Source organism: Panthera tigris, chromosome D2 (genome assembly GCF_018350195.1).
Source record: "Panthera tigris isolate Pti1 chromosome D2, P.tigris_Pti1_mat1.1, whole genome shotgun sequence".
Classification (NCBI taxonomy): domain Eukaryota; kingdom Metazoa; phylum Chordata; class Mammalia; order Carnivora; family Felidae; genus Panthera; species Panthera tigris.
The window spans coordinates 47,488,397-47,503,151 of record NC_056670.1 but is presented as its reverse complement, the minus strand read 5'-3'; the positions used below and the strand labels follow the sequence as shown (position 1 = coordinate 47,503,151).

The following is a 14,755-nucleotide window of genomic DNA, read 5'->3' as shown; positions in this document are numbered from 1 at the left end:
CAGGTATAATATGCAATATATGAAGCTCTCCTATGTACTGACTTCAGTCCTCTGGAAATAGAAACTGTGGGCGGGGGGTGGGGCACCTGGGTGGCTCAGTCGGTTTAGCATCCAATTCTTGATCTGGGTTCAGTTCACAATCTCACAGTTCATAAGTTCCAGCCCCACATCAGGTTCTGCACTGATGGTGTGGAGCCTGCTTGGGATTCTCTCTTTATCTCTGCCCCTCCCCCACTTGTGCACACTCTATAAATACATACATGAAAGAAAGAAAGAAAGAAAGAAAGAAAGAAAGAAAGAAAGAAAGAAAGAAAGAAAGAAAAGAAAAGAAAAGAAAAGAAAAGAAAAGAAAAGAAAAGAAAAGAAAAGAAAAGAAAAGAAAAGAAAAAGAAATTGGCAAGGAGATCATTTTCCTATTAGCATGTTCCAAACCAGTTATTTTCCTGACATGAAGTTGGTTCAGCCTGAGTTTTTTACCCAAGACCTTAAGAGTAAGCAAGAGAGTGTTATGCTAAGTGAAATAAGTCCTACAGAGGAAGACAGATACCGTATGTTTTCACTCTTATGTGGATCCTGAGAAACTTAACAGAAGACCATGGGGGAGAGGAAGGGAAAAATAAAGTTAGAGAGGGTGGGAGGCAAACCATAAGAGACTCTTAAAAACTGAGAATAAACTGAGGGTTGATGGGGGGTGGGAGGGAGGGAAAGTGGGTGATAGGCATTGAGGAGGGCACCTGTTGGGATGAGCACTGGGTGTGGTATGGAAACCAATTTGACAATAAATTTCATATTCAAAAAAAGAGTAAGGAGGAAACCTAGTTTATCACAATATCTCATAACTACCCAGTCTTTGGGTTTAAGAGAAACCATGTCTAAATGTTGGGGGCTAGAGGCATGGTTACATGACTTGGTTGTTCAGAATCAATGAATAAACATTTAATGGGTGAGTCAGTTTCCTTCTCACTCTACCCACCTGAGAGAAAAATTCTTCCTTCTGCTCTTAGTCATAAATTACCCTTCAATATTGTTTTCTGGGAATATTTTTGTTACACCAGAAGATTTTGGTGTGATGGAATTACACCTGTATCCCCTTTGCAATCACTAGAGGAACATTGTTTTGTTTTGCTTTGTTTTGTTAATGCCAGTGTGTACCTAGAAGCCAGATGAATTGATATGTAATCTTTGGGGAACGAATCTGGGCATCCATTGGAAATCAGTGCTCTAGTGAGTAAGTCACCATAATTAAATTGTACTTTACTTAATTCTTTGATTTAGCTAAACCTATTACAGTAACTATGCATGACCCACAATACAAACTTAAACATAACAAGTCTCTGCTTTAAATATGTGACCTGTTAGGTTGCAAGTATCCTCATAGTCAAGTACTCACCAAGAAGCAGCTTACAGGAAACAGTTTCTTTGACAATATGCTTCTCTTTTCTTCCGACAGCCAGGAATTTTCTCCTAGGCTAATGGAACGCAGTGTGGGGAAGAACACTCTTAAATGAGACGTACTTTTCCTTGAACTATTGAAGAAATCAATAAATGCCTTATGTCTTAAATTAATAGGAAATGATTAAGGCTGATTTTTTTTTCATGGAAGACAGAGATTTCTAAACTCTGAAGGATTAACAGTCATAGTTTTCCCCTATAGCAACTGGACTGATAAATCCTAGATCAAGACAATAGAAAGTATCGCAAATATGCACCAGAATTTGCTGATGCAACCATTTAAAATTCCTGAACATATTTATATCCAGTCTATGGCATACGATGACCCAGTCCATCATAAACATCAAATTTGGTCAGTTATGCATCCATAGCACAAGAAAGTCAGGAAGAAGAGATAACAAAGGTCACTTTCCTTTGGACTCTTGTTAGTCACTTTCCCATCAACCAGTTGCTCCCCACCTTTCAGAGTAGCTGAGGATCATTGCAGTCATAAATGAGAATACATTCAAATGCCCTGATGATATATTTACTACAGGATTATTTACCATCCCCAATGAGACACACAGGGTCCAAAAGGACAAACCTCTGGAACACTGAGAATTCATTTAGAGGAGTATGAAAAAAGGAAGCAGGAACTAAAATCATAAGAGTCCCAGAGGACATTTAATTGTCCATATTTGGAAATGAGAAATTTCAGCAGAAATATAACATAATTGCCATTTCACTGCATATGGTAACATACAACTGTCATTATCAATAGCCCACACAATTCTTTGTACAAGTCTTCAAAGGTATATTTTCCATGAGTGGTCTAGAATGGTAAAATTTACAAAATCCCGAATTGCGTATGTCAAGAAAGACAAGCTTAAATTTTTACAATTGTCTTTGCTTGTTTCCCTTTTTAACTTGGTATTTTATTGAATGAGGTATAATTTACATTCTGTAAAATGAACAAGTTTTAATTGTACAGGTTGATAATTTTCTAAGTATATAAATAGCCATGTAACCGCTGTTCAAATCAAACTATAAAACAGTGCCCTCCTTAATACCATCACCCATTTAGCCCATCCCCTGTCCACCTCCCCTCCAGCAACCCTCAGTTTGATCTCTATAATTAAGAGTCATTCTTATGGTTTGCCTCTCTTTTTTCTCTCTCCATATGTTCATCTGTTTTGTTTCTTAATTCCACATATGAGTGAGATCATATGATATTTGTCTTTCTCTAACTGACATATTTCACTTAGCATAATACACACTGGCTTCATCCACATAACTGTAAACGGCAAGGTTTCATTCTTTTTTACGGCTAATATTCCACTGTATATATATACCGTATCTTCTTTATCTGTTCATCAGTCTATGGACATGTGGGCTTTTTCCATAATTTGGCCACTGTTGATAATGATGCTATAAACATCAGGGTGCAGGTATCCCTTTGGATAAATATTTTTGTATCATTTGGGTAAATACCTAGTAGTGCAATTTCCATGTACACATGAAAATAATGTGTATCTTCAGGTGCTAAATATAACAATCTACAATTATCAATTAAGTGCACTTAGTTGATAGTCATGCAAATCTCTATGTGTACTGATTTTTTTGTCTGTTTGTTGTATTAATTACTGAAATAATGATGTTAAAACCTCTATATTTGTGGATCTTTTTACTTTAGTTCTTCCAACTTTTCTTTCATGAATTTTAAGCTCTATCATTATGTGAATATACATATAAAATTATGTCTTCCTGGTGATTTCATTTATCATTATAAATTTACCTCTTAATCTCTGAAAATACACTGTGAAGTCTATTTTTTTAATATATATTACTATGGTCACACAAGCTTTCTTTTGCTTGATGTTTCTTGGAATTTCTTACTGTATATATTTAAACGTTATTCTTATAACCAGCACATGGTAAGGTCTTCCTTTTTACCCAGTGTAGTTCTCTCTCTCTCTCTCTCTCTCTCTCTCTCTGTCCCCTTTTTTAATTGGAGTGCTTAGTCCATTTACATGTAATGTCATTATTATAAGGTTAGATATAACTCTACCATCTTTTTATTTTTGAGAGAGAGAGGGGGGGGGAGAGGGGTGGAGGGAGAGGGAGAGACAGAATCTTAAGCAGGCTCCACACCTAGCATTGAGCCTGATGCAGGGCTTCGTCTCATGTCCATGAGATCGTGACCTGAGACAAAATCAAGAATCAGTCACTTAACTGGCTGAGCCACCCAGGTGCCCTAACTACCATCTTGATGTTTCCTTTTATTTGTCCCCTGCTATATATTTCACATTCTTCTTTCCTATTTTCTTTTGAATTAACCATGCATTTTCAATATTGCATTACAATCAGCTCTATTATCTTTTAAACAGCTTTAAGTGATCATTGATATAAATGGACATATTTAAAGTATATAATTTGATACATTTTGGCATGTTATTTTTTTTAATGTTTTGGGTTTTTATTCAAATTCCAGTTAGTTAACATATAGTGTAATATTAGTTTCAGGAGTAGAAATTAGTGATTCATCACATACATACAACACCCAGTGCTCATCACAACAGTGCTCTCCTTAATCTCCATCACCCATTTAGCCCATTCCCCACCTATAACAACCCTCAGTTTGTTCTCTGTAGTTAAGAGTCTCTTTTATGGTTTGCCTAAGAGAGCCATATTGTTTTAAGGGCTTGGTGATGGGTTTTGAGCTCAGTCAGGGTAATGAAATGCTTTATCACTGGAACAAATTGTACATCTACCGTGGATCATTTGGGATTGTCTTCTTTTCTGGATGGGTCATAATGGGGATTGTTTTTCTCAAACTGTGTGTGGTCTGGGTAAGCCTCCTTCATAAGCTTCACAAATTCTGTGATATTTGGCTCTTTGCAGTTGCTATGGTAGGTTTCTCCCCCCAGCTTCATGGCTTGAAGGAAGTTCCAGGCCTGTCCTGGTAGTTTTGAAACACCATCCCAGTATGCTGTCTGCTTGGACTGTGCTTTAAGATGCTCAGTACTTAAGTTTACAGCTACACCTTTCTCTGGTTGGCTGTCTGGCTCTGACTTTCATCAGCCAGTAACTGTTTAGGTACCTCTCACATTTTTTAAGGGCTGATCTTCCTAGGGTTGAAGTTACCTACTTTAGCTGATGTCTCTGCTAGTTTCTTCATCTTAATATGTTTCCATGCTGGCCTCTTATTGTCTGGCCCAGCAGGCTCAGCAGCCCAGCCAGCCTTTTCCAGGGACTTGGCATGGCATTTTCACATGTTTAAATACTGATGAAATCACCACCATAATGAATATAATGAAGATATACATCAATCCAAGTTTCTTACTGCCCCATTGTGATAATTCCATTTTATCTCTTCTGTTGGCTTCTTAGCTATAACTTTTTACTTTTATTTCAGTGGTTGCTTTCGTGTTTACAGTATACATCTTTAACTTATCATTACCTACCTCCAAGTGATAGTTTTACCACTTCACATATAAGAAACTTATAATAGTATACTTTTATTTCTACCCCCTCAGCTTTTATGATATTATTGTCATATATTTTCCTTCCACGTATGTTATGAACTCCACACTGCATTGTTACTATTTTTGTGGAGTCTATTATCTTTCAGACATTTAAATAATTAAAATAAATATCTTAAATACCTACCATATAGTTACTATTTCCAGTGCTCTTCATTCTTTTTCATAGCTCTGCATATTTTCATCTGGTGTAATTTTCTTTCTCTTGGAAGGACTGACTTTATCAGTTATTATTCTGTAGGCTTGCTAGTGATTAATCCTTTTATCTTTCGTAAGCCTTCATTTTTGATAGTTTTACAGGTATCAAATTCTAGGTTGGCAGATTTTTATTCACAGTCCTTCAAAAGTGCCTGTATCACTGAATTCTCATTTACTTCTTTCCAAAGAGAATTTTATGTCATCTTTATCTTTGTTCCTCAGTATGAAACATGTAATTTTTCCTTTTGGCTGTTTTTAAGATTTTCTCTTTATCTCTGGTTTTGAGCAATGTATTATGCATTTTGGTGTGGATTTTTTCATGTTTCTGGTGCTTGGGTTTTGCTTAGACCTTTGGTTCTGTTCTCAGAAAATTTGGAAAATTTTGGCCATCGTGTCCTTAAATCTTTTTTTGTCATCCCTCTCCACATACAAACTTCTGTTTCAGAAATCGAATTATATGCTCGTTGGATTGCCTGAATTTGTCCCATATTTCACTGATGCTCTTATCATTTTAGTTGGATTATTTTTTCTTTGTGTGTGTGTTTTTAAGTTTCTATATCTTCGAATATGCTAATTTTTCACCTGGCATGTCTAATATTCTACTCATCTCATCTATTAAAACTATTCAGTAAAATTTTGAATCAAAAAAGTGCAATTTTCTTTTTTAAAACCATTTTATTCAATTATGATTAACATACAGAAAGCTGTGCATATTTTCTTTATTCATTCATCCATCAATGGACACTTATGTCGTTTCTATATCTTGGCTATAATAAATAACGCTGCAGTGAACAGGGGAGTGCAGATATCTCCTCAATATCTTCATTTCGACTCCTTTGGATATATATCCAGAAGTAGTATCATTGGATTATACAGTAGTTTTCTTATATATTTTTAAATTTTCAACCATTTTTTATTCAAGTATAATTATCATGCAGTGTTATATTCATTTCAGGTGTACAATATAGTGATTCAACAATTCTATACATAACTCAGTGCTCATCATGAAAGTGTACTCTTACTTCCCTTCATTTATTTCACCCATTCCCCCCCGCTCCCCGCCCCCACCCTGCCACCTCCTGTCCAGCAATCACCAGTTTGTTCTCTATTTAAGAGTCTGGTTTTTTGTCTCTCTTTTTTGTTCACTTATTTCTTAAATTCCACATAGAAGTTAATTATATGGTATCTGTCTTTCTCTGAATGACTCATTTTGCTTAGCACAATATCCCCTAAATCATCCATGTTGTTGCAAATGGCAATATCTCATTTTTTTTGCCTGTGCATTATTCCATTGTGTGTGTGTGTGTGTGTGTGTGTGTGTGTGTATGCACCAAAGCTTCTTTATCCACTTATCTATGGATGGACACTTAGGTAGCTTCCTGAGGAACCTCCATATTATTTTCCACAGTGATTGCACCAGTTTAAATTCTCATCAACAGTGTCCAAAGTTCCCCTTTCTCCACATCCTCACCAATACTTCTTTTCCTTTCACTTTTTTATGATAGCCATTCTAACCTAGCTTAGGTGTGAGATAATATCTCATTGTGATTTTGATTTGTATTTCTCTGATGATTAATGATGTTGAACATCTTTTCATATACCTATTGGCTATTTAAATGTCTTCTTTGGAAAAAATGTTTATTCAGGTCCTTTGCCAATTACTTTATTTGAGTTGTGTTTTTTTAATCATTGATTTGTATGAGTTCTTTATATATTTTGAATTAGCTGCATGTGGCCCCAGATTTGGCCTTGACTCCTGTCACTAGCTTGCACCACTGGGCTCACCTTCAGCTAGGCCCCCAAGCTGCATGCTATAGCCCAACTGCCATCACCAGCCTCCACTGACATGTGCATTCCTATGGGGAGACCTTTCTGCCAATAACTGTACTGTTAATTGGCCATTCTGGGAAAAATCATTGACAATGTGATGCTTTGAGCAAAGGGAATATACCAAATGTCATAAAAAGAGATAAGCCTACACAAAAAAATACTTGGAAATTTTTATATGTGCAAAGGGTGAACAAAAATGTGTTAATTGAGTAGTCTATTCTTCAAATTCATTAGTAATTGTATGCCAGAAATCTTCATAACACAGTCAATTATTATGCCTGAAACCACAGAATAATGTGGTCAGAGCAAAGCATGATAGCCAACTATGCCAAGCAAACACCAGCTCAAGGACTTTTCTTACTGTGTCTTGTGTCCAAATCTATCCTTTCCTACCAAAATCTTGAATAACTAAATTATAGTTGTAATTCTTCATTAAAATATCTCATCACTTTCACAGCATAGGAAACCATCAACAAAACCAAAAGGTAACCTACTGAATGAGAGAAGATATTTGCGTATGACATATCCAATGAGGGGTTAATATCCAAAATATATTTAAAAACTTAACACCCAAAAAAGCCCCAAAAATAATCTGATTTTAAAATGGGCAGAGGACCTGCACTGACATTTTCCCAAAGAAGACATACACATGGCCAAAAAACACATTAAAGATGTCATGCGTGAACTTAACACTAAACAAAATTAAAACAAACAAAAACATCTCATCATTTTCTCTTTTCTACGCTCAAGTTGTATTTCTATTACAGTGTGTCTTTGTGTCATGTTTGGTATCAGCCGTGTCATTTCACACTAGTACTAATAATGGACAGCCAGAGATTATCACATCAAAGCTCTCATTTCACAAATAAAGATACTTGCTTATAGATTTACTTAGAAAGACTCTACAGTCACAATCAGACTCCTTTCCACCTTTGGTTAGATTCCCCTCAATTCCTTTTCTGTAGTAGGGAAACAATCTTAACCACTCAATTCCTTGTTCCAGAAATCATAATGCTTCTCTCTCTCTGGTACTCCATCCTCGGGTCTTTAGTACTGAAATCAGTACTAGCAGATGAGCATAACCAAAGGAAACTTTCAATTTCAATTAGAGACATTTATGTATCTTCATTATAGCGTAAACTAGAATTGTAAAGATTTATATTCTATTTATATACAGACAATGCACAATTGAAAACAATTGCATTGAGTCATTTCAAGTAATGCTATTAATATCATGACGGTTATGTACATGTGTCCTTCAAAAATCAATATAGTGACCATGTTACATCTATCCTTGAACCAACTTGATATTCTTAATTCTTGTGAATTTCATTTTCCATCCCTATGTACTTACCACAAGTAGGTACATGAAACCACACCTTCTCAACTTTGAGATTTCACATGCATCAAACAGAATCATGGATATGAGACTCCTCATTAAAATTTGTTGAATCCTATCGAGTTAAAACTCGTGAACAGAAGATCACAGAGCAGGAAGATAATTTCATTTCAATATGAACAAGAATGTTAGAGCTTTCAAGTAGTGGATTACATTGGATTATAAGATAAATTGGCCCTTATTCTAAGAATAAACGAGCAGAAACTTTAAAAACACAGTTGCAAGACTATGTAAGAGATTCCAGAAATAGGATGGAGATTGCATTAGATGGAGAAGAGGCATTCTCCCTCTGACAGTCTATGGTTCTATTTCTGCAATCTAACCCTGGACAGAGCATCCCTCAGAGCCTGATGGACCTGCTTGTTCCGCAGAGTGTAGATGACAGGGTTCAGCAGCGGAGTCACCACCGTGTTCACAAGGGCAGCCTCCCTGTTAGAGTCCAGCCTGTTTGTTTGCTTTGGTTTCACGTATATAAAGACACAGCTGCCATACATCAGAGAGAGGACAATGAGGTGAGAGGAGCAGGTGGAGAAAGCTTTGTGTCGCTCCTTGACTGATGGAAGTCGCACAACTGTGACTACTATGTTGCTGTATGCAATGATGGTTATGATAAGGGATGTCAAAAGGATAAACAAAGCAAGGATAAAGGCCAACATTTCAGTAGATCTGGTGTCAGAACAAGAGAGATGAATCAGTGGCCCAAAATCACAAAAGAAGTGAGGGATGACATGGGAGCCACAGAAGGATGACTGGGAAAGCATTATAATTGGAACCACCATGAGGACAAATCCCAAAGATAAGCAGGCAGTGACCAGAAGGAAACACATCCTTGGGTTCATGATGGTTGAGTAATACAGAGGTTTGCAAATGGCCAGGTACCTATCTAGGGATAATACCGCCATAAGGAAGAAAACAGTTGTTCCCAGGAAAAGAAAGACAAAGGCTTGTGTGAAGCAAGCCACAAAAGAAATTGATTGCCTCCCTGACAGAAAGATGGCCAACAACTTAGGAATAACAGTGGTTACAAAACAGCATTCAAAAAAGGAGAAACTGCGGAGGAAGAAGTACATGGGTGTCTGGAGGCGATGGTCAGTCCAGGTAATGGTGATTATGAGTGTATTTCCCATGATGGAGGCCAGGTATGCCAGCAGATGTACCAGGAAGAGAACCTTTCCAAGGTTCTGGACAGCAGGAAAGCCCTCCAGAGTGAATTCCTGAACTTCTGTCCAGTTTCGTGTATCCCCTATCACTGACTTTTCCATTTCTTCAACTCTCTGAGCTATTTTGTAGAATATCATGACTGAAGAATTAAGAACTTTGTGAAACATATAAAACAGTGTCATCAAATGGATGAAGGGGAGTGGGAGATACAGTCTTCCAGTTATGGAATGAATAAGTCACAGGGATGAAAGGTATAACATAGGGAATACAGTCAATGATATTGCGATAGTGTTGTATGATGACAGAGGGTAGTTACACTTGTGGTAAACATAGCATAACATATAGAGTTGCTGAATCACTATATTGTATACCTGAAATTAATGTAACGTTGTGTGTCAACTATAATTTTTTTCAAATTTAAGAAGGGGAAAAAACTAATAAAAAATAAAATAGTATAAGCGTGGTGACTGGATTTTTTAATTATTTTAAATATTATATTTTATGTCTAGTTTTTATACTTTATTAAGTAAAAATAAATTATTTTATCTTGAATATATTTATGTTAAATGATAAAAAAAAAGAACTGTGCACATGGTTACAAGTTTTCATAAAGGATAATGTAATTTTAAGAGTGTTAGCCATTTTTTCTGTACTCTATTGCCGAGCAGGAAAAAAAAACCCTTCTTTTACTTTTATATCTGATCATGCAACATATTATTGGTAAGATACCACTGATATCATCAATATCATCAAAGGGTGAATATTGCAAAAGGAAAACTGTAGCCTTAGGGAAAAAAAAAAACTACAGTCATGAGTAGGTCATCCCACAAAAAATTATTCCCCCATGATGTCCTTAGGATTTTTTATCCATATTTGATGCCATAACATTACTTACAGGAAAACTTCCTATGGTCCCAGATGCAGCCCTCTAAAGTGAGAGTACTAGAGTATCAGATGGACTTTAATTATACTGTGGGAGATAGAAGCCAGGTCATTTTCCTACAGAGCTTGAGACCAGTCAGTAAGAAAGGAGAGTTTTCCCTTCCTCCTGTGCTAAGTGGTCAGTTCTAAGGGAGAATCTCTATCTTCTGACCCTTTTAGTACATACTTTTAGAGATACTAGCCTGAGGACAGAAAGAGAAATTACATGCCTTGACTCTGGCAATTATTTTCTGATTCACTGTCTCTTCTACTGTCTACCTAAATAAAATACTCCATTACCCTTTAAATCCATAAACTTCTCTATGTGAGGCTTTGTCGTTCTGGTCAACTAGTGTTCATCTCAGATTTCTGAACTAGTTCTGATTTAGCCAAACCCCATTATTTTAAGTATAGCAAATCAGCTTGAAGAGGAACGGATTCTGCTTCAATTTACAATAAATTTAATGGCAAAATAACTCAATCACACTAAGGCCATGTACTTACCCAGATGCAACTCACAGTAAGCAGAACTTGGTATCCCTCTCCTCATTCTTCCAGCAAACCAAAATGCTGGTCTAGGAACTTAGAAGTGTGTGTGTGTGTGTGTGTGTGTGTGTGTGTGTGTGTGTGTGTGTGTGAGAGAGAGAGAGAGAGAGAGAGAGAGAGAGAGAGAGAGAAACATTTGCACTTGAAATGACCCTAATTTGTCCTAGAGAAAAGTCCAAAATGTGCATCACGTTGACTAAGCATGCTTCTTCATACAAAATCAGAACTTACCAAAACTGGGGTAAACCAAAGGGAAAGCTCCATGGCAATCCTGCCTGATGAAATCCTGGGAAAGAAAGGAGATCACATACATATAGTCCTCAGTGTTCTACTGGAATCTGGGAATGAGTTAATTTGGAACTCCAAAAAGCTTTCATACCTTCCTTGCAGGCTCCAGGTTCCCCAAACTCGCATTCTGCTCCTACATCAGCCACCACCAGCAGGAGACCCTGCTTGCTGGGCAAATGCTCTGGGGCATGGTGGAAGACATTAGCCTCCTCACTCAAACTGGTCTCTTGTACACGGTATTCTTCTTAAATGAATTCCAGGGCAGGTAAAATGCATTTCCGCTTCCTGACCTCTCTAGGTTGAGAAGAACACACATGTCATTGGAAGCCGAGATGAAAGTGAATTTAATTTTCACCATCATATTTTTAGCAATGGACTCTCTTAACACCAATCAGGATCAACCAGGGCCAGGGGGCGGGCCCCAGACATCCTAGGCCTCGTTAGAAGACAGAACAAAGCTATTTAGAGGTCAATGTCCCTCTAGGATCCCTATGGCTACTAATTGGGCATTGTTAAAAAAAAGAAAATTATAATATAAAAATCATAGCTACCCTTTCATTACGTACACAAATATAATAACATGGACTCCCAAATGTCCATTATCCTCCATGAAAATCTTCAAAGATAGGGTACATATAATCCTCCCAGAATTTACAAAGTAAATTGCATTATGTTACTAAGGTAGTAACATACCAACTTCAGTTACTCCCAACTGCATTATGTTACTAAGGTCGAGTTGAAAGCTCAAGTGGGAAATCCATCTGTGGTAATAAGATGAAGCTCTCTCTTACTCTGCCAGAACAGTGTCAAAGAACACCAGATAAAACCCAAAGTTTAAATAAGAGCTAAATGCCCAGGTTTCAGTTGGTAATAATTTGCCATACCAAGAACAAGGAAGAGCTCAACTTAAATAAAAGAAGACAATTAATGTACATCAAGGTATTAGAATTACTTGACAGAGTGTGAAGCAGCCATCACAAAAATGCTTCAATAAGCAATTACAAACATGCTTGAAACAAATTTAAAAATAGAAATTCCAGTCAAGAGGGGCACCTGGGTGGCTCAGTTGGTTGAGCGTCCGACTTCAGCTCAGGTCATGATCTCACGGTTTGTGAGTTCCAGCCCCGCGTCGGGCTCTGTGCTGACAGCTCAGAGCCTGGAGCCTGCTTCTGATTCTCACTCTCTCTCTGCCTCTCCCCCATTCACACTCTGTCTTTCTCTCCTTCAAAAATAAATACACATTTAAAAAATTTTAAAAAAAGAAAGAAATTCCAGTCAAGAAATAACAGGCATAAATTAGAATGAAAATTCCAAATGAAAATTTTGGAACTGAAAAATATCATAACTAAGTTTCTTAAAAAATTCAATGGATGTACTGAACAGCAGCATGCAGAAGATAAAGGAACAAATCAATGAACTCAAGATAGAATAATAGAGAGGCGCCTGGGTGGCTCAGTCAGTTAAGTGTCCAACTTCGGCTCAGGTAATGATCTTGCAGTTTGTGAGTTCGAGCCCCGTGTCAGACTCTGTGCTGACAGCTTGGAGCCTGGAGCCTGCTTCTGATTCTGTGTCTCCCTATCTCTCTGCTCCTCCTCTGTTCACTCTTTCTCTCTCTCTCTCTCTCAAAAATAAATAAACATTTTTAAAAATTTAACAAGATAGAATAGAAATTACCAATCTGAAAGAAAATGGACTGAAAAAAAAAGATATAACCTCATGGACCTGTGGAACTATAACAAAAGATCTAACATTTGTGTCATTGGAGTCTGAAAAAGAGGAGAAACAGAGTGGGACTGGAAAAGGACTTGGAAGAAACAAAGGCTGAAAACTTCTTAAGTTTGGCAAACAATACAACTTACAAATTCAAGAAGATGAATAAATTCTAAATAGGATAAATTCAAAGAAATCCATACCAATACATGTCATATTCAAATTTCTGGTAATTGAAGAGAAAGAAAAATTTGAAAGCATCAAGAGAGAAACAACACATTACCCAGGTTCCCCAAACTCGCATTTGTTCTTTACTCGCAGGGTAAAGAACAATTCAAATGACAGTAAATTTCTCATTACAAACCATGGAGGCTAGAGGAAGTAGCACAATATTTTTCAAGTGCTGAAAGAAAAGTATTATCAATACACAGAATCCTACATCCAGTGAAAATAACCTTTAGGGATGAAGGGGAAATAAAGACATTCTCAAATGAAGGAAAACTAAAAGAATTTGTCACCAGTTTATCTATCCTAAAAGAATGACCAAAGGAAGTTCTCTAAACATAGGAAATGATACCTAGAGCAACCACTAAAAAGATATAAAAAGATACACTCAAAAGCATTATAGATAAATAAAAATTGAATTATTAAAAAAATTCAAGTAACCCACATGAAGACAGGAAAAAGAAAACATGGAAATGAAAAACAAGCAGAAAACAAAATGTAAAATAGCATACTTAAACCCTAAAACATCAAAAATTACATTAAATATGAAAACACCAATTTAAATATTGATAAAATGGATTTTAAAACATCATCCAATTATATGATATCTATAAGCACTCACTTTGAATACAGCAATATAGGCAGTTTGAAAGTAAAAGGATAGGAAAAGACTTCCATGCAAATACTTATCAAACGAAGGCAGGAGTGGTTATATTAATATCAGACAGAGGACACTTCAGAGCAAAGAAAATTACCAAAGTCAAAGAGGGACATTACACAATAATGAGAACGTCAATATATCAAGACACAGCAATCCTAAATGTGTGCACCAAACAAGAGAGCTGCAAAATACATAACCTAAAAACTGATAGAACTGAAAAGCAAAAAAGACAATTAATAATTACACTTGGATACTTCACCATCCCTCTCGCAACAATTGACAGAACAAGTAGACAAAAAAAGAAAAATGCAGTAAGGATATAGACAAACTCAACATCATCAACCATCAGGTTCTAACTAACAATTATAGAATACCCACCCAACAACAAAGAAATCACATTACTTTCAAGTGCCTATAAAACATGCTGATCACTTGATCTTGGTCAAGTTCTGGTGAGAGCTCTCTTCCTGGTTTGCAGACAACTACCTTCTCACAATATCACATGATAGAGATAACTCTGGTGTCTCTACCTCTTCTTGTAAGAGCATCAGCTCTAGCAAATTAAGACTGTACCCTTATGATCTCATTCAACCTTAATTACCACCTTAAATTTCCTGTATCCAATATAGTTACATGGGGGGTTAGGGCTCCAACATATAAATTTGGGGGGACACAGTTTAGTCCATATCATGCCCTGATACTAAAACCAAAGACAGTATATAAAGAAAACTGCAGGCAGAATTTCCTCATAAATATAGATACAAAAATCTTTAACACAAAATTAGCAAGAATTCAGCAATACATACAAAGAATTCTATACCATGGCAAAATGAGGTTTATTCC

General features: G+C 36.6%; 1 protein-coding gene and 1 pseudogene across 1 annotated transcript; both read right to left on the bottom strand.

Annotated features, from left to right (window-relative positions):
• Window positions 1–4,106: 4,106 nt before the first annotated feature.
• LOC102948990 lies at window positions 4,107–4,692 on the bottom strand (annotated as a pseudogene).
• Window positions 4,693–8,705: 4,013 nt separating this feature from the next.
• On the bottom strand, window positions 8,706–9,743 carry LOC102948709 (olfactory receptor 6C75-like). The gene has a single exon (XM_007080085.2). It carries the CDS (start codon window positions 9,741–9,743, stop codon window positions 8,706–8,708), a length of 1,038 nt encoding a protein of 345 aa, XP_007080147.2.
• Between the last annotated feature and the right edge of the window lie 5,012 nt (window positions 9,744–14,755).